General features: G+C 47.1%; 1 protein-coding gene and 1 long non-coding RNA gene across 11 annotated transcripts; one reads left to right on the top strand and one right to left on the bottom strand.

Annotated features, from left to right (window-relative positions):
• Positions 1–1,103: 1,103 nt before the first annotated feature.
• On the bottom strand, positions 1,104–19,005 carry TEX35 (testis expressed 35). Of its 10 annotated transcripts, XM_073215747.1 has the most exons (10): positions 18,839–18,980; positions 18,529–18,727; positions 17,952–18,107; positions 17,381–17,449; positions 16,389–16,445; positions 15,679–15,738; positions 11,568–11,632; positions 11,194–11,344; positions 10,818–10,861; positions 10,229–10,569 (listed from the first exon to the last, which is right to left on the bottom strand). In XM_073215747.1, the coding sequence occupies exons 3-10, from the start codon at positions 18,036–18,038 to the stop codon at positions 10,482–10,484; spliced, it is 621 nt and encodes a 206-aa protein (XP_073071848.1). In that variant the 5' UTR covers positions 18,039–18,107; positions 18,529–18,727; positions 18,839–18,980; the 3' UTR covers positions 10,229–10,481. The 10 variants fall into 10 exon arrangements, with proteins under 10 accessions (XP_073071841.1, XP_073071847.1, XP_073071846.1 ...); XM_073215740.1 differs by lacking the exons at positions 10,229–10,569; positions 18,529–18,727 and adding an exon at positions 1,104–1,280 and having other exon boundaries at positions 18,785–18,991; XM_073215746.1 differs by lacking the exon at positions 18,529–18,727 and having other exon boundaries at positions 10,036–10,569; positions 18,057–18,107; positions 18,839–19,005.
• Positions 19,006–19,025: 20 nt separating this feature from the next.
• LOC140844295 (uncharacterized) lies at positions 19,026–23,434 on the top strand. Its single transcript, XR_012122449.1, has 3 exons — positions 19,026–19,097; positions 19,323–19,401; positions 23,056–23,434. It is a non-coding gene; the product is annotated as an uncharacterized lncRNA (long non-coding RNA).
• The last annotated feature ends 3,225 nt before the right edge of the window (positions 23,435–26,659 follow it).

Raw genomic sequence — 26,659 nt, 5'->3', positions numbered from 1 at the left:
CCTGATTCGGTAGGTCTGGGATATAGCCCGAGACTCTGCATTTCTAATTCAATAAGCTCCTAGATCATGCTAGTGCCACTGGCCCAAGGAACTACACCATGAGAAGCAAGTGTGAGGAAGAAATGGGTTCTGAAAACAGAATGCTTGGGTTCAAATGCTAATTTTGCCACTTATTTGCAACCTTGGAAAGTTACTTTCATTGTCTTCTCTCCCTGAGCCTGTTTCATCCTGTATAACATAGGAAGAATGACAGCTTGAATTACTTTGCAGGGTAGTTGTAAGAATAAAACGAAATAATGCAGGCAAAGCTCTTAGCGCAGAGCCTGTAGTGCCCCACAGATGGTAAATGTCTTTAAATTCATGTGCCCTTTCAGTGTCTATGGATCTCATGTCCTACACCTGGTGCTGCCCGAGGCCCTGGGCTAGAGCAGCCATGGAAACAAACTCCCTGCCCCACAGGAGCTCACATTCTAGCAGAAGAAGACAGACAACAAAGTAGTAAACTAAATAGTGTGTAAACTGGTGATAAGCATGCTGCACAGATAAATAAAGCAGAGTATGGGCCACAGGAATGCCGAGGATATTGTTACTTGTATAGGGGACGTACACTGAGATGGTCATTCTGAGGTGAGGGCACTGGCCACGTGGATATCTGAGGAAATGCGAGGGACCCTTTGTAAGTGCCAAGGCCCTGAGCAGAGTGTCCACAGTACATGTGGAGAAGAGCAAGGAAACCAGTGTGGCTGGAGCCCAGACAGTGAGAGATTGTGGGGGCAGTGGGGGTGCCAGGACACATCCTGCCAGGCCTTGCAATTCACTGACTTTATTTTGCTCTAAGGGAAATGGGAAAACACTGGAAAGTTCTGTGCATAAGAGCAACATGAGCTAGCTAACATTTTAAAAGGACAACCTCGACTTGCTGAGAATAGACTGTAGGGTACTCTTTCTATACCCCCAAGGCCATTGCAATAACTCAGGGGAGAGAGGAGGGTAGCAGAGACCATGGGTGGAAGTGGAGGCAGGATGTATAGTGAATGAGTGTCACTCATGGCTGTAGACATAAAGCTGTTTTAATTTTGTGTCCTATTGACCCTTTAAATGTGTTCAGTAGGATTAACTGGCCCCTTTACTCTGGATGAACACTTGGACAGAGCATGACTTCCTTAGTCACTCCCAGGAAATAGAAAGGTCTCAGGTGCTTTCAATCAGTAGAGATCTTGGAGATCTCAGCTGACTTTGTTTCCATTCTTAAGTGTCCTTCCTGTGCCATATTTCTCTTCCTTGAAAACAAACGGTGATTGATTTGTATTATACAAATAATACATGTTCATTGTAGAAACATCAGAAATTACAGCTAAACCTAAAGGATGATAGGAAAAGCTGTCACAGTCCTGCTGTGCAGAGGAAACCTCTCTGGTTTTTCCTGTGGCCATCCCACACAGTCTTTTCAGTTCACACATGCCTCTCTATGCATACACACACATTTTTTACTGAAGAGGATTATATTCTTAGTTTGATAATTTGCTCCTTTTCATTTAACATTATATCATGAACATCTCTTGATGCCATTAAGTATATTTCAACAATGTGTCATTCTTAATGTCAATAGAGCATTCCATTGCATGAGTGTGCCATAATTTATTTAACCAATTACTGTCTATTTATGTTGTATCTGATATTTAAGTATTTATTATAAATGACACCATGATGGGTATGCTTGCAGGTAAATCTTGGCACCCATCTGTAACTTTTTCCTATCTTAAAGCATCTGATTTATATCAACAAATTGCTCTTCAGAAATGTTATACTTAGTAGACTCATATCAGAGTTGTTCATCTCCCTACAAACTCACTGCCCATTTAAAAACAAAACAAAACAAAATTCGCCTAGGTCAACCACTTTTGAAAGCTGATATCAATATTACAGTGTGAGCTGGGCAGCACCTCCCATTGTTAAATGCTGCTCCACCGCCTGCTGACACAGTCCTCCTCCTTCAGGGTCCGCTACTGTTGGAATCAAGTCAGGTTTGCAGACTGTTTATTCCCAGTTCTGGAGCCTGAGCTTGCTGGGGTGGCGCTTTGTTCTAACATAGAGAGAAGGGCCCAAGAGTCCTCTGATCCCCATGTAGGAGGGCAGGGAAACCGAAAGGGATGCAAAAAGGCTCCTGGAGCCAGGCAGGGCAGCCCCCCTGAGGGAGGCGGGGTGGGCAGCCCATTGCCACGGAAATGGGTAGAACCAGACCTGTGTCTGGAAGTGATTGGTCGGGGCTCACATCTGTGGTGGATGCCCGAGCCGTCCTCGCCCACCTCCCGGGGCTGGCTGTGGCCCATGGTCCGGGAGAAGGTGTGCCGTGAGTGGGCACTGAGCCACGGCCCATGACACAGCCTGGTCTCCTCCTGGGCCCTGCCCTGCCTGCCTAACCACCACCAAATGACTCAGCCTTACGCTTCTCCAGTGACTGCTGGAGTCGGGGCCCGGGGCTGTGGCACCTGCTCTGTGTGGGTGGGCTGGCGGAGCCAACCACACCTCACTCTGTGGGAAAGGGACACTGAGGTTCCAGGAGAGAGAAGCTGTGTCACTGGGACCCATTCTGTCCTCTAGAGCAGCCCATCCCGATCCTCATACCATTCTCATATTTTCCTATTGTTTGTTTCCTAATACATACATCTTACCTCCTTCAAAACAGCTATAGATCACTTGTTTATTTTTAAAATTGGTACAGCAACATTCATTTCACGCAGGCCTGGCTATGACAAGTCAGTCAAGGTGTCGGGAAACTGGGATTGAGAATTGAAGGAATTTTAACCTAGGGAAGGCATCTCTGACCTCATGTACTGTTGCCATAGTAGTTTTTTTAGAAATTGAATTCCTCTACATATACCCTAATGTAACCCTCACAATGCCCCGATCAATTAGCTATTGTCCCTATGTTCCAGATGAAAACACTTGAGTCTCAGAGAGGCGACGTGACTGGCCAGCAGCTACACGCTGATTTGTGTCCAGATCCAGCTGACCCAAGATGATGCTCCTCCTATCTCATCCCTTGGAAGTGCAGCTGGCCCGCCGCAGAGAGCCACCAAGGAAAAGCAGCAAACGGCACTGGACCAGTAGTCAGAAAACCTGGGCGGTGGCCTGGCTTTGCTACAAATAGGTCATGTGGCTGAGGGCACGTCACTGTACCTCTCTGGGCCTCAGAATCCTTACAGTAAATTGAAAAGATTGGCTCAGAAAAATCTCAGAGATTCCTTCTGACATTAGACTGAACAGAGATGAGCCCTGCAGCCTGAGTGCAGCGGCTCTCCCGAGCTGAGGCAGGGGCCAGCACCAGACCAGCAGGGCCTGGGGCCTGCAAAGTGGCTCTGGCAGGCCCCCTCTGCAACCACATGGGTCTCTACTTCTCTCAGCTTCTCTGTTTCATTCCTCTCTCTCTGCAAACTGATTTACTTTTTCTAAAGACCAGCTTTTTCCGCTTCCTTGGCCAATAGTGGCAGATGCCTCTCTAGCTCCCAGTTCCAAGTCCTCAGTTCTGGAGGCCAACGGTTCTCACCAAATTCCAATTCCAAATTCCCAGGGAAAGAAATCTGACTGGGCAAGTTGGGTAGGCTATCCATCTTGGTCTGCTCAACTGCAATCTAAAGTAGAAGCACAGAGTACAAGTGGGGTCCTAGGTTGGGGAATGCCCCCCAAAAGCCTCTATACACAGGACAGGAATAGCATCTTTGGGAGGAGATGCAAGGTTGAGTATAATTCCATTCCAGACGTTGTGACATTGAGACTTACAGAGACAGCATGAGCTCACCAGCAAAGCTGGCCCACGTGCAGTGTCAGCAGGTTCTTTCCCAAGGGCAGACACAACAGCTGTTTGATAGCCAGGCAAACCTGTCCCCTCAGCACACACTGTCACACACTATTGTCCTTCTGTTGCCTCTGAGTTGGATGACATGGAACTGGAGCACATGGGAGCTTGGGAAGGGTCAAGGGACAGGGACTGCAGAGACCACTGCTACTGGTCCTTGGGGCTTGATCAGCACTGGTAGAATCGTTTGCACAGAGGAGACTCAGCACGTCAGCTGATCCTGGCAGCTGTTCCCCTGATGACCTTGCTGTAGTTCTTAAAACTGGCATCTGCTTAGGTTTGAAAATCAGGTCTCAAGAGGGACTCTTCCTCATCCCGTGAGTCAATTGGAACACAGGAACACAGAACCCCAGAACCCCGTCACATCTTTGTGTTTCCAGACATAATCTGGGATGGAAATCTGCGCAGTCTGGAGAACTTTCTTGGGGCCTCCCCCCAAGGCCTGCTCAATCTTGGAGAGATCCATGTGGGAAGAGTCCCCTGCTGGCACTTGGGAACCCTTTGGGCATGTCCACAGTGATGAGACCACAAGTCTTGGAGGGGATCAAGAAGGCCAACATATGAATCTCTCAGGCTAGGCAGCAAAAGTTTAGGTGACAAGCATTTCCTAAGCACCTGCCAAGTGCAGGGCTCTGACTTCCCTGCTAAAGATGGAGATGAAGACTACATGAATGCCACCTCTAGAAACTGACAAGCTGCCCAGAGAGGAAAGACGCATGCAGGTTGGAGCTGGTGAGGAGGTGGAAAACATGTCTAAACATCACTGAGTCCTTGGAGAGTTGAGTAGAGGCAGAGGGCAGGATGTTCCAGTCCAGATGATGGGATGATGGGGGCTTCATGGAGGTGAGAGGATGAGGTGAGCAGAGGCGTGGACATGGGGATGTTGTGATGGGTACATTTGGGGGCCCTACAGTGCAGGTTTATAGATAATAGGGGGAGAGAATGTCAGAAATCTAAGATCAGAAGTGCAAGAGCAGAATGGCAGGCTGAGGAGTTTGGATATTACCCCATAACTAATGGACCCTGGGGAAGATTTTTGAGCAAGGGAGTGAGTTGGAGTAGACAGCTGTGATTAAGGACCAAGTAGCTGGAAGTGGTGTGCACAATGGATTTCAGGTTGAAAAGAAACTACTGGAGACAAGGGACGTGGGTTGGAAGCTGCTTTAAATGTTTCAGGATCCAGATGCTAAAAGCCTGGATTAGGGTGTGTGTACGAATTGGGGATTTCAGGAATGGACACGGGGAATGTTATACAGACTGCATGGGATGAGTAGCTTATTTGCTGTGGGAGGGAGAGAGGAAATGTCAAAATTGAGTAGTACCAGTGTCAGAAATAGGGAATATTAGTCATACATCCATACATCCATTGCCATTAGTGGGTAATAAGTGAATTTCATGTAGTTTCTGCCCATAGGCAACTCATCTTCTTCTCTCATCCTTAACCCTTCCAGAAAAGGTCCTGCAGGCCATCAAAGATATATCATGGAGGAAGTGATAGAGAGTGGGGTGAAGAGGAAAGAAAATTTCATTGCCAGCCTGTAACAGGTACTCTACCTATAGTCTCAGAAATCCTAAAAAAAACCAAAGGAGCTTCAGAGAGGATGACAGGGGCCTGGCTGCTCAGGCAGGGAGCTCTGAGCTTTGCAGCACATGAGATTTCCTCCTGGGATGTCTGGTCAGGGCACCAAGTGAACAGGCAGACGACAGGCTGAAAGAAACCCTGATAGGGAATGAGGTCCAGCCCTTGTCTGGAGAAGCTTCTGTGCTCTGTCAGGATACTGAGCAAGGACAAAGACCACTGTCAGAAAGCCGGGTACAGCAGGGATTTGGACAGAGAGGTGGGGAGTTTGTCAAACTGAGTTTGACAGGTTGGTCAGGGCCTGGACAGACAGGTGGATTTGAGCTTGGGTGAGAGGTCAGGGCTTAGTTCCAAGGCTTGGGGTCACCTTTCGGAGACCATGACTTGAAACCGCTGTTCATTCTTTTTTAGATCAAATTTGCCATTAGTTCCTCTCAAGCAAATTAACATTCCTATGTCAGCCAGCTTATGTAGTGGGAATAACAAGTTGGCAGCAGAATGCTGATGGGGAAAAGGGATAGGAGTGGCATGTTAATGATCAGGTTATGATTATGGACACCCAATTAAAAAGAACCAGAAAAGATTCTAGCCACAGCAATCAGACAACACAAAGAAATAAAAGGCATCCAGACTGGCAAGGAAGAAGTTAAACTGTCCCTGTTTGCAGATGACATGATGTTATACATAAAAAGCCCTAAAGAATCCACTCCAAAACTACTAGATCTAATATATGAATTCAGCAAAGTTGCAGGATACAAAATTAATATACAGAAATCTGTTATATTCCTATATACTAACAATGAATTAGCAGAAAGAGAAATCAGGAAATCAACTCCATTTACAAGTGCATAAAAAGAATCAAATACCTAGGAATAAACGTAACCAAGGAAGTGAAAGACCTTTACTCTGAAAACTACAAGATACTCATGAGAGAAATTAAAGAAGACACCAATAATGGAAATCTGTCCTGTGCTCATGGGTAGGAAGAATTAATATTGTCAAAATGGCCATCCTGCCTAAAACAATCGACAGATTCAATGCAATCTCTATCAAAATACAACAGAATTCTTCAATGAACTAGAACAAATAGTTCTAAAATTCATATGAAACTACAAAAGACTCTGAATAGCCAAAGCAGTCCTGAAAAAGAAGAACAAAGTTGGGAGGTTTATGTTTCCTGACTTCAAGCTATACTACAAAGCTACAGTAATCAAAAGAGTATGGTACTGGCACAAGAACAGACTTAGATTAATGAAACAGACATAGATTAATGAAACAGAATAGAGAGTTCAGATATAAACCTACACATATATGGTCCATTAATATACAATAAAAGAGCCATGAATATTCAATGGAGAAAAGACAGCTTCTTCAACAACTGGTGTTGGCAAAACTGGGTAACTACATGTAAGAGATTGAAACTGGATTATTGTCTAACTCCATACACAAAGGTAAACTCAAAATGGATAAAGACCTGAATGTAAGTCATGAAACCACAAAACTCTTAGAAGAAAACATAGGCAAAAATCTCTCAAATATAAACATGAGCAACTTTTTTCTGGACACATCTCCTCAGGCAAGGGAAACAAAATAAAAAATGAACAAATGGGACTACATCAAACTAAAAAGCTTCTGTACAGGAAAGGACACCATCAGCAGAACAAAAAGGCATCCTACAATATGGGAGAATATATTAATAAATTATTTATTCAATAAGGGGTTAACATCCAAAATATACAAAGAACTCAGATACCTGAACACCCAAAGAACAAATAACCCAATCAAAAAATGGGCAGAGGACCTGAACAGACACTTCTCCAAAGAAAAAATACAAACAGACAACAGGCACATGAAAAGATGCTCCATGTTTCTAATCATCAGGGAAATGCAAATTAAAACCACAGTGAGATATCGCCTCACACCAGTTAGGATGGCCACCATCCAAAAGACAAGAAACAACAAATGCTGACAAGGGTGTGGAGAAAGGGGAACCCTCCTACACTGCTGGTGGGAATGTAAATTGGTGCAACCATTGTGGAAAGCAATATGGAGGTTCCTTAAAAAACTAAAAATAGAAATACCATTGACCCAGTAATTCTACTCCTAGGAAGTTACCTGACAGTAGAGTCATAGACACTGAGAAGGAACTAGTGGTTACCAAAGGGAAGGGGTTGAGGAGGGTTGTTGAGGAGGGAGGAGGGTGATTTAAGGGGCACTATAATTCACAATCACAACAGGTAGGTCTTGGGGATGGTAGTACAGCACGGAGAATATAGCTAATGACTCTATAGCATCTTACCATGTTGACAGACAGTGACCACAGTAGACGGGGTGAGGACTTGATAACATGGGTGAATGCTGAACCACTGTATTGTGTATTTGAACCATCATAAGATTGTATATCAATGACACTTAAATAAAAAAAAAAAAACAGTAAAGTCATTGTTCCTGAACATGAGGGACAGGACTAGGGGTTGAGTTTTGGAGTCCCATGGGGCTTTTCCGTTTGTCCCAGCCCATTTTTCTTTTTCCCCATTAATCAGCTAATTGATCTGCACTCCAGATTCTGGAGCCAGTTAGATTTCGTTCAGGAAGGTCTGTATTAATTTGGATTTGGTCTTCTGACCATTAAGGGTTGATAATGATTAAGTGCCACATAGACATTTGTTCACTGAACAAACTCTTCATTCTGGGGCTGCTGTGTTGAACTGCCCTCAGCTGACTTTAAAATAAGGAGATTAGCCTGGGTGGTCCAGGTGGGCCCATTATAATCACAAGGGTCCTTAAAAGTGGAAGCAGGAGTTGGAGAAGAATCAATGCCGGGTGAAGCAGGCTGAGGAAGACTTGACTGGCCATCGCCAGCTTTGAACATGGAAAGACCATGAGGAGGGACACAGGTGGCCTACAGAAGCTGCAAAAGGCAAAAAACAGACTGTCCCCTGGAGCCTTCAGAAGCAGTACAGGCCTGCCAACTCCTTTGGCCCAGTGAGACCCATTTTGTGTTGTTTTATGCCACGAAATGTGTAGTAATCTGTTACAGCACAATAGGAAGCTCACACACGTCTATGCCCACACGTCACCTTTTCCTCATTTCTAATGCATTTCTGCTTTCACCCCATGCTTATGATTATTGTATTTATTCATCTATGGTCCATATTTTTAACATATGTGCTTACCATCTCCTTTAAAACTACAAACTTCTTGAGGGCAAGGCCTATGTATTGTTTTGGTTTTTGTCTTTAAAATGTGTGTCTGAGGCACCCAATACATCAGTCATTATTATCCAGAGATAAAGAACTTGGTTCATTTTTTATTGGATTGGAAGTCAAAGTAGCCAACTTAAGCAAAGAGATGAAACAAGAGCCAATGTGAAATAAAACACGGAGTCGCCTTCATTTCCCCTCTGTTGAAATGAAGTGCAAAGCTTACGCCTGTGGCAGGATAGTTGATTAAAATACTGTTTCCTCTGTATCTTTCTTTCATTTTTTTAATAAATGATTTTTTATTATTGATATACACGCTTATGAAGGTTTCACATGAAAAACAACTTGGTTACTACATTCACCCATATTATCAAGTCCCCCACACCCCATTGCAGTCACTGTCCATCAGTGTAGTAAGACGCCACAGAGTCACTACTTGTCTTCTCTGTGATAAACTGTCTGCCCATGACCCCCACACACCATGTATACTAATCATAGTGCCCCTTAATCCCCTTCTCCCTCTTAATCCCCTTCTCCCTCCCTTCCCACCCACCCTCCCCCACACCTTCCCTTTGGTAATGGCTAGTCCCTTCTTGGAGTCTGTGAGTCTGCTGCTGTTTTGTTCCTTCAGTTTTGATTCTTTGTTATACTCCACAAATGAGGGAAATCATTTGGCACCTGTCTTTCTCCCCCTGGCTTATTTCACTGAGCATAATATCCTCCAGCTCCATCCAGGTTGTTGAAAATGGTAGGATTTGTTTGTTCCTTAGGCTGAATAGTATTCCATTGTGTGTATGTACCACATCTTCTTTATCCATTCATCTACTGATGGACACTTAGGTTGCTTCCATTTCTTGGCTATTTTCAATAGTGCTGCGATAAACATAGGGGTGCATATGTCTTTTTCAAACTGGGCTGCTGCATTCTTAGGGTAAATTCCTAGGAGTGGAATTCCTGGGTCAAATGGTATTTCTATTCTTAGTTTTTTGAGCTCTGTATCTTTCTTTACTCTGATTTCAAGCTAGCACCCAGGGGAGCCTGGGGATTTGGCGCAGGACCCAGGGTGGAGCGGTGGGATCGCTGGCTCATCCTGACCTGTGTAAAGGCCTGGGGCCTCTGAAGGGATATGTCTCCTTTTGGGGGCGGGAGCAGAGGAACCCTGCTAGAGGATAAGGTGGACCCTCAGAGCCCAGGAAGGGAACCAAGTTCCTATAAGCTGCAGGGCCCTAAGTCTTGCTTGGTGACAGGACCCCAGAGGGAAGGAATGCAGGGTGGACCCAGGGCCTGGGGGCCCCCAAATCACCCATGACTCTCATGTCCCCCCAACACACACACATACTGCAGAAGCCAAAAATGTAAAGGGATTGGTTGTGGGGAGCAGGGGGGTGTCTGCTGTGCCCACACAGAACAGTGTCTGACCCCTTCAGGGTTTCACCTCCCCTTTGACCTGGGGCCTTTGCGGAGCCAGGAGGGGTGGAGGCAGTAGAGGGCAGAGGGGCTGGCCCTGAGGATGGCCGACATAGAACTTCCCACGAATCCATCAGGAAGCTGGAAGGGGGGCTGGAGTCTGAAATACGCTGATTTAGAACAAAAAAGGCAACACTCTTTGCCCACTCAGGTTTGGGGCTGATATTCAAACTGGTGAGGCCTGCTTTGGTTTTAAATGCAGGCTTTGATCTTCGGGTGGAGGGAGGCCTGGGGCAGGGTGGTATTTACAAGGGCACTGAGCCTCTGCTGTGCAGCTCAAGGAGTCAGGGAGGGTGACCCGGAGCTGCTGACACATTCTGTGGTCACTAGGTTGGAGGCACGTCCTCGATGGGAAAGGGACTGAAGTGCAGATAAATCACAAAGCAGATCCAGATGCCAAGGGTGATGAGGGTGCCCAGGCCTGGCATGGAAGATTCCTGTTAGACGGGGAGAGAGGCAGGAACCTGAGGCAAGGTTGGCTCGGCAGCTGGCCAGGCCCCCTCTCCCCACGAGAGTCTCCAGGCCTCCAGGCTGGGCCACCCAGTTCTCCTTCCTGGCTCCACATCCTCTGCAACTGAGTGGGGGTGGTGGGGGCAGAGTCTGCACAACCAAGGGGTAGCGGGGGTTTGATGTGAACGTAGCCTGAGCACACTGCCTGTGGGGCAATGGGGCACCAGCTGGGACCAAGCCCTTCTCAGATGGGTCAACCTACCCCTGATTGTAGTTGTTCTTTAGGGCACACGACAAACATTTCTCCTGTAGAGGACAGAAACAGCACAAGAAAGATCATTTTTCCCTGGTCCCAGATGGCCAGACTGCTGGGCACCTCAACAGGTCTCGCTATAGGAAAGGACAGAACAACACAGCAGGCCTCAGGAGCGGGCACATCCTGGGGTGAGTCCTGCTTGGTCATGGCTCAAGGAGCCTAGATGGCAAGGCTCCAGGGGGCGCTCCAGGCTAGGGAGGCATCAGGGCCAGCTGAGGGTGGAACCAGTCTGTGTACAGCAAGAGGTGTGGGAGCAGGAGGGCCCAGGGAGGTCAGGGGAGTAGCCCCAGTGGGGTGGGGTGGGTAGTGGGGCTTCACTTACACAGCAGGCCCCACCATAATGAAGAGACTCCGGCGGGCCCTTTTTCCGTTTCTGCAGCGCCATAATCTTCTTTTGAAGAGAAAATGATGCTGCACCAGCTCCGTCTATCAGCCTGAGTTTCTGCTGCTCCTTTGGTCCTTTTCTATGGGGACTGGGAGTCAGCAAGGGGCAGAGTTGGCGGGACAATTTCCAACATAACAGGGAGGTGACCAGTAGCAGGGGTGGCTGTGCAAGGCCTTGCCTCTGAGCCTCTGGGGCCATAGAAACCAAGACACCTTGAAGTCTGAGAGTCCTCTGGACCCTGAGGACATTTAGCAAAGTGAAGGGAGGAGATTCTTTAGGAATAAGGAGAGATGGGTGCAGTTCACACTTACAGCTTGTTATTCTTCTGTATATTTATTAAAACTTCCATCTTCTCATCCATATCCTTCTGCATTTCCTTCAGGAGAGAATCCAAAGCTAGAATCATCATCTGGAAGGGCTTTATGAAATCTCTTTCCCCTGCCTCGCTATGCAAACCACTCGGATCACGCCAGCCTCCTCCTCAGGCATCCTCACTGGCCCCGGCTGAGGGGGCTCATGGGGCGCATGTGACATGTGCCGCTTCTCCCGGCCCCTCCCCATGCCATGATGAGGCCGACACAGGCAGAGCCATTAGGGGCTTGTCCAAAGTCTCACGGTAAATCAGAGGCCAGGAACTGTTTTACCTGGTCTCACACTTACATAAAATCGTTATCTGCCTTGGTTCAATGCCTATAAAATGACAGAACTAAGGAAACAATCCTGTGACACCCTCCCCCCATAGACACTTTTGACCCCAATGTCTTAACCCCTGTCATGCACCCAGACCCTGTGTATTTGTGCATTTGCTACATTTTTCATCCAATTTCTGGCAGAAATGGTCAACATAAAGTAAAACTGACAGTAGCTCAAATGGCACCTCACATTTACTGTGGACTAAGAACTGAAGAAACAAATCTTGGCAAAGTTTCAATCTCTAAAATGTGACCTGGGAAAACTGGATAGAAAGAGTGCTCACAAAATAATTTCTAAGATGGCAGATATTATCATTGGTGATATTTGTTATGAACAAAAATTGGGTTGGCCTGAACGTTACAAAATACAAATGAAACACAGTTTACTTCAAGAAATATAATTTTTATAAAACATGAAAGATTTGGAAACAGTTTACTGATATGCCATAAAAAACTGATAAAGGAATTATACTGGATGGAGACTATTTCAAAAAATGCCTTCTTGAAAAGCATTATTAAATGTTAGTATAAATTCTGAATAAAATATTTATATTCATAGTCAAAATTCTTTGAAGTCAAATGTCCTGAGTTCAAAAATATCAGAGTCAAATGTCCCATTTTCTCACAAGACTCACCGTCATTTCAAACTCATCGTGTCCCAAATGGATCTCCCCATTTTCTCTCCTAAATTAACTCTATGACCCTTGTCATTGTCACCACTTACTTCCAATCATCCAGATTAAAACTTTGGTGTCATCATGGATGCTTGCTTGTCCTTCATTCTCTATATTGAATCAGTCACCAAAAATGTTATTTTTCCTTCAGTGCATGTTTCAGATTTACCATTTTCCTACACCTGGTCTGGGTTTCTTCACCTTGAGCAGGTATGTAACTTCCTTTCTAAATTCTTTCTCCAGACAGTGCCCCACTGCTCCCCTGCCTGCCCCCCAGCCACCCCCTGCCCCAGACAAACTTGCAACAGCTGCCAGCTCAGTTTTCGGAAGTGCTGTTTCTAGCATCTTCTTTGATTAAGAATCTCCAGAGGCTTCTTACTGCTTACACAACCGAGTCCCAACCTGTCTGCTTGTCTTCCAGAAGGCATCATTATCCACTGCCTTTGTGCCCATTTCATTTTATTTCTTTCAGTCTCCCTAGATGATCCCACTTTTATGACTGATCTCCCCATTGACCATGATACGCTTCATGTTCATCCAGTTTCCATGCTGTGCAAGCTGTTCCCATGCCTGAAATAGTCTCCTTTGTGCCTTTTGATACCCAGTCCTACCCACTAACAAAATATTTACTGTGTTTGTGTTTTAATATAGAAATAATGCATGCCCTTTGTAGAAAATTGGGATAATACAGAGGAATATAAAAGAAAAAATTAACCTGATCACCTAGAAATACCTGCTACTAACCTTTTGATGTATTTCTTTCCAGTCTTTTTTCTATGTATTTACTTACCAATTTTTTTCACTTATAATCAGTCTGTACATATTACTTGTATCTTGCCTTTTACTTCTTATTATAAGCATTCTTTTTAAACACTGGTTGTAATAGTTCCTAATTTCCATTATATAGATATCCCATTATTTATTGGGATAGTCCTATACTGTTGAAGATTGTGGTTGTTTTCCAATTTTTGCTATTATAAGTAATCTTGTGAGGAACATCTTTTTAAATATAATTAAATAAATATGCTGGCATTTCTGATTATTCTCATAGGTTAAATGCTGAGAAGTAGAATTGTTAAGTCAAAGGGTTTTGATATTTTTGATTCCCATTGTCTAATTCCTTTACAGTTTTGTTACAAACCTACACTCAGATCAGCAGCCTAAGTATGAGCAATGTAACAAGTACTATTTTGTTCTATAATCGCATAAGTTAAAACTTGGCTTATTTGGATGTGACAGTTGTCTGTGTACTGTTTTCATTTGCATGTATTTGATTACCCCTGAGATAAATCTTTTTTAATATGCAGGTGGCCCTTGAACAACATGGGTTTGAACTGTGTGTGTCCACTTACACAGAGATTGTTTTTGATAAATATATTGGAAAATGATTTGGGAATTTGCAACAACTTGAAACAATTTTCTTTTCTCTAGGTTACTTTATTATGAGAATACAGTATATAGTACATGAAACATACAAAATATGTGTTAATCAACTGCTTATGTTAGCAATAAGACTTCCTATCAACAATAGACTTTCAGTAAAGTTTTGGGGGAATCAAAAGTTATATTTGGATTTTCGACTGCACAAGGGGTTAGAGCCCCTAACCCTTAAGTTGTTCAACAGTCAACTGTATTTGTTGCATTTGTTGAGTTTGTTTCTGTGGATTGTTCATACCCTTTGCCCATTTTCCTATTTGTTTCCTACTGATTTGTGTGAGCTTTATGCATTATAGATACAAACACCTTTTGTCTATCGTATTTGTGGAAAATTGTTTTCCCAAAATCATCATTTGCTTTTTAATTCTGTATATAGCATTTTTCTGCTATAATTAAAAAGTTTTAAATATTGTTAAACGTATTATTCCTTTGTGATTTCTTCCATTATATTTATATTCAGGCCATCCAGTTCAATATTTAAATACAATTTCTTCTTATTGGTCTGTATTATTAAAATCATATTATAGACTATGTCAGCTTACAGTGTTGACTGAATTTTATCCTCATCTAGTCAAGGAATGTTCTTAATATATAATCCTTTCCTTTTCACTGACCTTTAAAAAATTATCTTTATTACATTTTAATTTTTATAGAGCTGTGGTTCCCAACCTTGAGTGCCCAAATGGAATCACCTGGTGGGTGATCTTTAAAACTACTGATGCCTAGACCTCATCTCAAGATGTTCTGATTTAATTATTAGGGGTGCAGCCTGGGTATAAGGGGGGCAGGTCAGAGCCACAGTACTGGTGATTCCAAAGTGCAGCCAAGGTTAATAACTACTGCCAAAGAATTTAGGATCTGGCTCTCATTCAGCCATAAGCATCAGAATGTATTGGAGTTTTAAACAACTGTGCCCCCACCCTGGAGATTTTTATTCTGTTAATCTGGGATGGGACTGGGGTATATGGGTTTTAAATATCCTCACAAGTGCATCCTGGCAGAGAGGCTGTTAACAGGTTATCTATGCTTGTTTCATTCATTTGTCTGCTTATCCAGACAAGATTATTGTGGCTTAATCATGAATTTTAATGTCTGGTAGGGGTTGTACCCTCTTAACAATTCTTAAAAAAAATTCATAGATTCTGCTTTTACATCTGCTTTTACATCAGTGCTTCTCAAACTTTCACCTGGGGAATGTGGGAAAAAAAAGGGTGAGGGCCCTGGGCCCTGTTTACCAGCCCTCCGGGTGGTTCTGAAACACACAAATTCTTAGAAACACTCTACCATCTAGAAGATCCTCTTAGTAATTGTTGAGTTCAAAACAATCTTATTGGGCTTTTGGTTGAATTCACATGAAGCTTCCAATGCAGTCTTCAAGGCTCCCTTTAAGACCTATTTTCTCTGAAAGGGCTTCTCTGGTTGGCCAACGCCCACTACTCCTCTAAACTCCTGATTATCTGATGGCCAATTACCATTTAACTCATAGTTGTTATTTCTTTCTTGCAATACAGTCTGTGTCTCCTCCTAAAAAAAAAAGCAGCTGAAGGGAAGGGGCTGGGGTCTCTTATATAATTCCTAGTAGGGTACTGGCCTGTGGAAGGCACTCAGTACATGCTTACCTTCATCATCTCTAGGAATTCCTGGAGTTTATCGAAATCCTTGTCCATTACACCCTTTATCTGAGGAAGACAGGCACACAGCATATTATTGAAAACAGTTGTGCAGTCATCTTTGGTGTATTTTAAGCAAAGGGCAACTGTTGCTCTCCTGGAATGAGCTGTACAAAGCTCAAGGCATGGACTGACTAATCATGGCTACTAAAGCCACTTTCTTCCCAAGGTTGTGTGAGGGGACTAGGGTGCATGTACCCTCACGTCTCCACCACCCCTAGCCTTGGCACAACTTAGGAGTGGCTATCTGAAGCCTTCCATGTGCAGCACAGACCACAGCTTCAATTATACCTCCCAGCTTCAGCATTCCTTTTCTCTGTAAGTTTGCTGTAGATGGTTTGTCAAACAAACGAGAGTTCTCACTCTGCAGCTTGCTTGGGAGACGTGAATAAGGAGAACCGGATTGATGACTGATGGTGACTGACCTTATCAATGAGACACCTTAGAGAATCCTTACCATTCAAAAATTGGGCTTAAGCAGTAAACAAGAAAGAAATAGATAACGTAAGCTGCCCAACACTTAACTATTCTGGGGGATTGGGGCTGAGGTAGTCTGATTACTTTTCCATACAATTCCTGATTTCCTTCACTAGTCAGAATTAAACCTTACATTTTCCTGGAAGCCCCTTCCCCATATTTTGAGGAGTCTCATCTGTTACCTGTTTTATCTCCTCCATCTTTTCCTTGAGTTCTTCCCTCAACTCCCTGAGTTTGTTCTGAGGAAATAAAACAGGGAAGAGAAGGGGTAAAATGTCTTGGATGGGAGGGAGACTGTCAAGAGGAGGACAGGGAAGATCCTGGGGCATTGCCCAAAGAGGCACAGAGAGATGCTTCCTGCAGGGAGGAAGGAGAGGATGCTGTTAGGAAAACAGGATGGACGGACATCCAGACATCCTGTGCCTCCTGATGCGACGCCCCGGGCGCACCCTCACTCCCATGACGTGGCTGCCGAAGAGGCACAGCTCAGGTCGGATCACCAGGAAGCCCCAGACAATCCCAGTCAAGGTAATTCTACAAAATAAATGATCTGTCATCCTCAAAAACGGCAGTGTCCCCGAAGACAAAGGGGGAGAAGCTGTCCCAGATGCAGGGAGACTAGAGAGACACGGAGTGGAAGGCAGTGTGGAGTCCTGGACTGGCCCCTGGGCCGCAAAGTTGTTTTTTCTTTTGTTATGAAGGACACTGATGGGATAACTGGTGTGATTAGGAAAAGGCCTGTAGCTGAGTACTGCACCTGTGGTCATCTCCTGACTTGGACATTTTCATCATTGTATGGTGGCTGTATATTGAAGACTGTTGTTGTTTTTAGGAAATATATAGTGAAGTCTGAGAGAAACATGCTCTCAAATGGTTCGGGAAACATATATGTTATATATGTGTGCCTGTGAATATATATATATATAGAGAGAGAAAGAACCATAATAAAATGCCAACATCTGGGAAATTGGGGTGAAGGGTATACTGGAACTCATTTTGCCATTTTTTGAAACTTTTCTGTTAAGTCTGAAATTATTTAAAAATAAAGAGTTAAAAAAGAAAGACCAGAGGGAATGAAGTCACAGGCTGGAGCAGTTTATCAGCTCCAGAAGTTGTCCAGCTGCCCGCCTCCCTGTGCTGGTCCGGACCCCTGACACAGGGTTCACACACTGACCTTTAGCTCCTGCATCCCTCCTGGTTTGGCAAATGGCCCTTTTTGTTTAATTCCTTTGTAGTCATATGTCTATTGATAGAAACCGGAAACAGAATGTTGAGAAGTGCAGGTGTGGGAGGAGCAGGCTCAGAGATGGCCCAGGCTTCTGCTCCTCCTGTGGGAGGGGGCTGGAGCTGGTGGCCCTGCTGCCCCAGCGGGCTTCTGCACCATCTCCTCTGTGCCTGGGCTCACCTACCACCACTCCCCTTGTGCCCACTGGACCACAGCTCTCAGGCCCCTGCACAGCCAAGCTCATTCCAGCCCCAGGGCCTCTCCACCTGCTGCTTGCTCAGCCCACAGTGCTCCTCCTCAGCTTTGAGTGGCCGTCTCGCATCTGCAGCGCCCAGCTTAAATGTCGGCTTTCCTGACCACCTGACCTACAGCAGCCACCCAGTCACGTCCCCCTTTCCTTCTCTGCATAGCAAGTAGCACAACCGAAATTTCCCTTGTGTATTTATGTATTGGATCAGTTACTAGCGTGAAGTTCTGTGAGAGCAGAGAGCGTACTGTCTTTCAGTGTATCCCCCAGTACCTGGGACAGGCCTTGGCCACCAGGAACAGCGAATGACCCCTGACTCCAAGTCACCTCCCCATGGGTCTCAGGCCCAGCTGCCGGCATGGCCTCAAAAAATCTTACTTTGGTGGGCTCTGGCTTCAATTCCCAGAAAATGTCCTGGGAGTTCTTGCTCTGTGGAGAGAGGAGACTAGGATTCAGCCTCTCGGGCATCAGACCCGGGGCAGATAACACGGGGCCCTTGCAAGAGGATCTGGGACCCAGCCCTGCCTCTCCAGCTTGCTTGAGACCAGGCCCACATCCCCCCAGCACCTGACTCTAGGCCATTCAAATTTCCTCTGGTTATACTGTGAACATCTGCTGCCCATTCAGCAGGCAGCTCTCCCCCTGCCTGGGGGGCCTGGGTGGGGAAAGTTCTTGAAGACAATTAAGGGAAGCTGCAACAGCATTATTTCAGGAGCACAGGCTCCGCGGACAGAGTCGGGATCTAATCTCAGCTGCTCCCCTTACGAGCTGTGCCAACCTGACTAAGTCAGTCTCAGTCTCTCCAAGCCTCCGTTTCCTCATCTGTGAACTGGGGGAATAATATATTCACCTAGTGAGGTTTGAAGGACCTTGGACATGCCTGTTAGGTGCAGGCCTGGCAGGGGCCTGGGATGGGGTCACGGCCTCTGGGTGGTTGGGTCGGGGGATGTCACCCAGCTCCTTGTCCCAAGGGGAGTCAGCAGAGGCCTCTCCTCCCCACCCAAGGCCAGGATGAATCCTGCCCTCCTTCCAGGCTAACAGGCCACTTCCTGCTCAGAACAGAGAAAGGTTGAGGATTCATGGGGGTGCACTGCAGCCTCCCGCACCTCATTCAGTGGGAGTTCAGAGGCCCCACATCTGTGGCCCTGTTCTTCCTTTACCAGGCTTGTTCTCTTCAGTTCTGCCCTCTTGGCTGACATGGTGGAGGAGGCCAGAGTGTTCTTCAGCTTCCCAACCTCCCCTCAAGGGCCCCCTGTGACCAGGCCACTGTCCTAAGCAGGTCACAGAGCAGGGCCAGGCAGGCCGGCCACCTCTCTGCATGAGGACAGCTGAGGTCACAATGCCCGCAGTGCACGCGCTGGCCCAGTGTCAACCAGCTTTGCAGCTGGGCTGCCTTGGCCACTGAGAGAAGGGGCTCAGGTCAGGATCCAAAGCCATGTGCCGCCTGCCTGCGAGGGAGAGAGGGGATCTCCTGCTAAGCCCGCCCTGGAGGGGCCCGTGTCCAGTTAGGGCCGAAGCACAGGGCATACCTCACAAGCAGCAGGAATTGCTGGCTTGTCCTCAACAGGACCCACCTGCAGGGAGGAGGTGTCTACCCAGAACACCTCATTTCTCCTTTGAGTCCACACACCATTTCTTCCCTAGGCTTTCCTGACATGGACAGACCTTCCTTGGGCCTGAAGCTGTCATGGGCTGAGATGCCCTGGAGTCTCTCTGGATCAAGGTGCGTGTGCTGTGCTGACCCAGAGGTCTCAGTACCAGAGGGGGTGATTCTTGGCAGGATGATCTCCTATGCCTTGGCTTACTGCACGAGGGGCAACGTCTGCTCCTTGTCTGGTTTGAGGTCCTCCTGGACCTGCCGCACACTTTCCTTCACTTGAGCCTCCTAGCCAAGGTATCCTGTGAGCCTGCTGGCCTGCACATCAGGACGTTGGGTCTAAAAGAAATCTGGACCTCATTGTGAAACTGCTTTTTAAAGTAGGAAATTATCATTTGGACAGAAATTTAACAGCAGACTGAAGGGCTGGGGAAATCCATTCAGGAACCTGAATAAATGAGCCTTGTGTTATTTTCCTCTCCTTTAAGATTTTGCAGTGTAGAGGCACCAGGTTGAAGTAGCATCGTGATGATAGATTTTGCTCTTGTATTACTTTGTCATATGCAAACCACAGGCTGTTCTTACCTGAAAAAATGTGGTTCTGCATGTCCTCACCCCCCTTCATGGCAAGTCCACTGATACCAGGGCAAGGAGCCCAGCACTGTATTAATGGAATTGGTGGGAAGGGACATTCACAGCAGTAGGAGAGGAGCAACCACATGAGCCTTTTCTCCAAACTGATGTCACTTGGGTTTCTTTTCTCCACAAGGGTCCTGGTTTTTCAGCCTCATGAAGACAACATTGTGTGGGGAGGCAGCACTGGGAGGGGGCATTTAACATGGCCTTTGAACCTCTGAGTTTGGCCTCTTGTCGCTCTACGGGTATAAAATGTCAGGATGTGGTCTGCAATGAAGCCCATGCTCAGCCACTACCCACATCCAGGTCCGGAGACGTGGAGAGAATGTGATCCACTCTCAGGCCCGTTTGAGCACTGGTTGTGAGAGTGTTCTAAAGCCCTTTGATTAGGGTGGAATGTTTCATAAAGGTGCCAGAATTCTGATGGCTGCGGTCTCCAGCCACCCTTGTACGACATAGTTCCACACACATGACCTAGATGCTTTGCTCTCACAGCACCCTATCAACATACTGCAGGGACTGGCTGCTGCCCTCAGCTAGAGGGGTCTCTGCTTCCCAGCCCCAGGGAACCACTTACATGAACTTTTTAGAGATTTAATATGACTGGTTACTGCATCGTCCTACTTGACTGATTATAGACACCTTAGAAAGTGCTACCCTGTGCAGGGTGCAGATATCTTTTCTCATTGACTCATCAGTTACTATGCAATTTCTAATCATCTCTATTAATAAATAGTGTTATCAGACCTTGGCTAGACCCAGAATCCTATTACATTGATGCTATGGAAAAATTTTATAGTTTCTATCATGTGAACTTCCAGTACCTCTATTTTGGGAACAAATATAATATTTTGTCATTTGTCTGGTAATTGTAAATCTCCAGCTATTTTAATATAGGTAATGGTAGGGAAAAGGCAGGGAAAATGGATGAGGATTGCAAGGCTCTTCCCCTGGGCCTTCACCATGACAGACATGCTTGCCAGGGCCTCCCAGGACCCAGGGGAGCCTGTTAGTATCCCCACAACCGATACAGAGCAGCATGCTGGGTGAGATAAAGCAGGAGCCACAACAGCCAAATTGCATAGTAACTGATGGCTCCCCTGCTCCTGCCAGATGCGGCTCCTGGGCCTCTTTACCTAACTGGTATCCCCTTACCCTCTTTGGATGGAGTCCAAATAGAGGAGAGCACCTACACTCCTGCCTCAGCAATCCTGTTCGGAGGCTCTCCAGGGGTCTCCTGGGCCAGAATTGCCTCCCTGCCACCCCACTTCTTTAGCTAGAATGCAACCACAGGCCACTCCCAACTGCAAGGGAGGTTGAACGTGTGACCAAGTTTCTTGCAAGAATGAGAGGAAACAGGTTTAAGGAGCAGGTGGCTCATCGGTGCCACACCTTCCTAGTGCATGTCATCTGATTTCCCTCTGGCAAGACCCCTCATAAGACAATTTGAGTTGGAGTTCTGGTTTTGGTGCAAAAGGGAGGTAGCTGACAAGGTCTGAAAGGAAAGGCTGCCCTGGACGTGGAGCTGGGCGTAGATCTCCTAGCAAATGTGAACGGTAGTTAGAGCTTGGGGCAGGCGTTCACTTCTTCATCTCCTGAATGACAGATGAGCTGGGGCTTACAGACAGACATTATAATAATGATCCCGTTAGTGCAGGCCTTTGTAATGAAAAGGATCCAGTCTATCCCAGTCCCAGTGTGCAGGCACCTTGCGAACCTCGCTCCAGTCCTGCAGGCTCCAAGATGTGGGTGCGCTCCCAAGTCCTCAGCCCTCAGTGGCAGTGGAGCCCAACCAAGTTGCCTGACGTTGGCTGGCCCTTTCCCAGGGCACGCACCCCGCAGCGGTCCTCTTGGCTGAGAGCCTGTGACCTGCTTCAGATGCACCTTTGTGTCTAGCCTCGTGAAGCCACTGCTTCAGGGATTTCTACTGCCAGGCCTCACCACCAGACATGGAGCAACCCATGTTGGTCCCAACGTTTCCAGAAGCTGGAGACACTGGCCACTAGTTGGCCTGCTGTGGGCTCAGCCTGGGCATTACTTTTTTCACCACTGGTTTACTTCCCTTGACCATTCTGCTTCTGGGTCACTAGTGCCTCAGAGCTGAGTCCATGTAAGAATGGTCCAGAATGGGTGAATCTCCTTCCCTGATGGCATTTTCAGGGCCTGGGCTGGGGAAGGAGCATCCCTGATCTGGAGAGCCATGTCATGGCAGAGGCCAGTGAGCTGGAGAAGGCTGTTTAAACCCGGCTCCAAACAGAGCGGCTGGCGGCAGATCCTGAGAGCCTCTGTGCAGAGGGGCTGAGCACAGCCAGCCTGAGGCTCCTGCTGTGAGTGGGGGAAGCCTTGGTGTGTTTAAAGACCGAGAATTCAGCACTTCCTGAGAGGTTTGCCCCTTCCTCTGTCACGTGACTGAACTCAGTGAAGGGCTCTGGGTTTTTTCCTTTGCTGGCAGAAAGAACTGGTAGAATGCTCACAAACAGTCGGTGTGGTTTTCTGGATCCTGGGGTCAGTGGATCCCATGTTCCTCTTGCATTTCATGCAAAAATCAGTTGTCCTGATTTAGTTTGATTTAGCAAGCTAAAAAAAAAAAAGCCATATGTGCAGACCCACTCTGATATGCTGTACACAAAATTGGCTTTGTTTAGCTGTTGGGCCCGCCACAAGGCAATGCCCCCTGGTAAGGCTGGATCAGCCAGTTCTCCATGTGGGGCTCACAATGCTCCTGGAAGCAGAGGGACCAGCCTCGTTCTGCAGCCCTCCCAACAATTAACCAGCTAACATGGACTCTCTTGAATCCGCCAAGATCCTGGCTGAGTTGGCCCATGTCCCTGCTAACTGTAGACCTTTGGAAACTCACACAAGTGCAGAGGTTACTTGTGACGCACCAGGGCATTTCCTGTGGAAATGCTGAGGATTTCTATCTGGTGACATCTCATGGATTCCCAGAGTTGGTCATTTTAATTAGAGGCCATGAGAAAAAGGTCTGATGCCTGTCTGCTCAGAGCCTCATGAATTTTGAGCCAAATGAGGGGTGCTTTCACTTGGCCAAACATCGGACAGATACTGTTTATTGCATCAGGGCACCTGGGATGGCCTTTTCCTCACAGGAGGTTGACGCTGTCTCCTTGTCTGTCCCTTCTGCAGGCAGCGCTTCTTCCAGGAGCCAGTTCCAGTGCTCAGAAGACTAGGTCCACCTGCCCAGCTCCCACGTCTTCCTTCTGGGCCGTCAGCCGCCTGCCGGCTCCTGCCCACAGCTCGTCTCACCACAGGGCTCTGGCAGGTCTTGGGTCATGTGCCAGATGAGCACTTTGAGAGGAGCCCTCTGGGCCCTGGGCTCTCACTCGAAGCTGAGGAAGGAGCTGCATGTGACATTGCTCCTCTGGGTGGCAAAACCCATGTGGCGATCACTCCCTCAGGAGGGACAACTGGGATGGGATCGACTGCTTTAGAAGCCACACTCACCGGCCCAGCCCCCTAATTAAGTGTTCATTTATTTTATCTAGTTATTGATTAAAACAAAGTGATGCCCTTCTTGTGCCCCCATGCCTCTAAAAACCATGACAACAGCAACCCATCCAGAGAACTGTGAGTCCCGAGTGGGGCCTGCCTGGGCCTCTGCCCCACACCTCACTGGCGGGCTACCCCCATCCAGGCCCAGGGCAGCTGGTTCCTAGCAAGGAGCCTGGGGCCACTGTCCCCTGTGTGTTCAGCACACCCACTGAGCTCTCACTAGGTGCCAAACATGCTGCTAGGCCCCCGGGGCACAAACATAATTAAGACAGGCCTTGGCCCCCAGGAACTTATTATCAATAGATGGGATTGGCAGAATCAATAGAATCACATTTACATAAGGTAAGTAGGCCTAGGGTGCTGAGGGGGCCCAGAGGAGGGGCAGGACCCAGTTCTGGGGGCTGGTTCTCTGCCTTGTTCTTCTGGAACCCATTCCTGGCCTTGTGAGTTTCCCGGCACCCTGGTTCCTCCAGACCTGGTTCTCTGAACCCCAGCACCAGAGCCAGGCAGGGTCATGCTACCCACCACAGGCCAGACTTCCCCACCACCGACCTCCACCTGCCTCGACCTATGAGGATGACATGCTTCCTCCACACATCAATGGACACCATGCCCCTACCACCAACTCCCTAGTCAGCTGGGCACTGACTAGTGAGTGTGTCTGAAGCACATCACATGGGTCTTCCTTCCAGCACAGAGAAGTCCCAGCCTGTCCCAGCAGGGGTGTTGCACACCAAATCAGCTTTCTTCGCTCCATCTGGCCCAAGTTCACCTTTACCTGACCTTGTCACTGTATATAGCAGTTTGGACTAGATTCAAACCTACACTTCCTCTGAAAGCATAGAACAAGAAGGTGTCCTTTGGGCTGTGTGCACCAAGCAGATATTTCACCACGTGAGAGTGTCTGCAGGCAGCACATTCCTGTTGTCAGAGGTCCTATGGGTTCCTGTCTCAGGAAATAATGGGATATTCATCAATGTAGCAACCCTAGAGGTTTGTACATAGACCTCTCTCAGTTTTCAGTACTCAGAGAACTGGAAAGATATAGGCCCAGAAGCTCACATAAAAGAGACTTTGTTGTGCCAGCCTGGAGCCAGTGAGATTCTTCCTGCTGATGCCACTCCCAAACCCCAACCCCAGGACATTCTGTAGGCCTTCTACTTCACCTTCTACTTGGTTACCTGTATTAGGGTTCTCCAGAGAAGCAGAATTCATGAATCTAGAAAATGATTTATTTTAAGGAATGGGCTCACATGGTTATGGAGGCTGAGAAGTCCCAGTCCACCATCTGCAGGCTGTAGACCCAGGAGATCCACTGGTGTAAGTTCCAGCTGTAGTACAGAAGGCTGGTGTTCCACCTGGGAGACAGGCAGAGAGAAATAATTCTTTTTCATTCAGCCTTTTATTTTACTCAGGCCTTCAGCAGACTGGATGAGCCCACCCACATTAGGGAAAGCAATCTGCTTTACTCTACCTGTCCAAATGTTAATCTCATCCAAATCACCCTCCGAGACACACCTAGAATAATCTTTAACCATGTATCTGGGCACTGCATGGCCCAGTCAAGTTGGCGCATAAGTTAACCATCCCATTACCTGTCTCCTGCCTTCTTGACCTATCACTTCCTCTTCTAGAGAACAGCTAACTTTCTTCCTTCAATCCTGGCACACGGGGCAGACATCCAGGCAAGTCACCTCTGGCTCGGCCTCGGGGTCCTTCGCTCCTGACCTTCCTTCCAGGGAAGGCCTCGCAGGAGGCCCTGGGTTCTAAGGCCTCTCCCACTCAACGCTGGTCCCTGGCTGTTCCACCACCACCACCATGGCTGGTGATACCAAGGCAAAGCCTTCCAGAAGACACTTCTCTGTCTCTGCTCAGCTTTACAAACTGCCCGTTCTTGGGGGCCATGCCTTCTCCCCTGCTCACTCTGCCTCATCCCCTGGTCCCCATTCCTCCAGGAGGGAATGCCCTGTTCTTTCAGATTCCCTCAAGCAGCCCTCAGTCTTGGCTGCACCGTCTCGGCTGCCTTCTGAGCCCATTCTTAGACCTGCTCTCCAGAGTGCAGACTCCACCTTCAAGCCCTGGCCCAGCCTCTCCAATCTCCTGCTTCCCTCTCCCTGTTCACTCGGCTTGGTTAATGCCGAACAGGTGTGCCAATTAGCCGGCGCTGCACGGCGTCATTTCCCTGCGGAAGGGCAGGATGGCTCAGGCTTAAAGGGACATTGCTAGGGAGGGCCTGTTGGTTACCCTGAAGAGGGGCTTTGGGCCCAGGCACCTGGGTTCTCTGGATCAATGATTTCCTGGCGGCTCTGCCAGTCCTCTTCCTTGCAGGGTGAACTAGAGTCATGGGTTCACCTACAGGAATATGGGGAATCACTGCAATAAAATAGCCAGTGTCCTAACCAAGCATTTTGAATGTGTTTATCTGGTCCACATAACTTCTTTTATAGGCAGGCACTCTTGTTTTTCCCATATTACATAGATAAGGAAGTGGTTTAATTCAAAGATTAAATAATTTTTCTGAAGTCACAGAGCCAGGTGTGGGAGCCATGAAATGCATCAAGGCATCCTGGCTATTCAGCCCGTCTAACGTCTTTCCCAGACCTCAGCCAGCAGAGGGACAAAGACCCACTACCTTCCTTGCTTAGGGAGTAGGGGGTGTGGATTGTCAAGACCATGAGAGCCCATGTGAGCATTTCCCTTTTGATGTGTGTAAAGTTGGGGTTAAGAGAGAAATAAGTAGATGTGAGGCCTGCCTGCCCCCAGGATTCATGCACAGAGCGGATGCGAGGGCTCTATCTGTCTCCCCATCCCCATTCAGTGGCTAGTGAGGTGAGGCCTTGAATAGAAGCCCCAGGGAACAGGCCTGTTGACTGGGAGCCTGGGCTCTAATATTCAGACCCGGCTAAATCCCATACCAGTTATATGACCTTAGCAAGTTTTTACCTCCGTGCTCCTAGGCCAGAATCTCTGAGGGCAGGAAGCAGTAGTTAGCAAAGGTACTAGTGATTCCTCTTTTTTATTTATAGTCACACAGCTCCCAGGCTCCAGACCAAACCCAGGAATGTGTTGGCGGGGAGGTGGGGGAGATTTAGGAAACAGAGATATGTCTGGGTGTATGTGGTATGTGCCCAAATAATTCCTTCTGCCTGGAACCTCCTACTGCATACATGAAATAAACAAAATATTGAAAGGAAATTAATAATGAATTTATTAACTTTTGAATCTATTGAGAAGGTGA

The sequence above is a fragment of the Manis javanica genome, chromosome 11, assembly GCF_040802235.1.
Source record: "Manis javanica isolate MJ-LG chromosome 11, MJ_LKY, whole genome shotgun sequence".
Taxonomy (NCBI): domain Eukaryota; kingdom Metazoa; phylum Chordata; class Mammalia; order Pholidota; family Manidae; genus Manis; species Manis javanica.
Note: the sequence above shows the minus strand (reverse complement) of the source record. Positions and strands in the feature narration are given on the sequence as shown.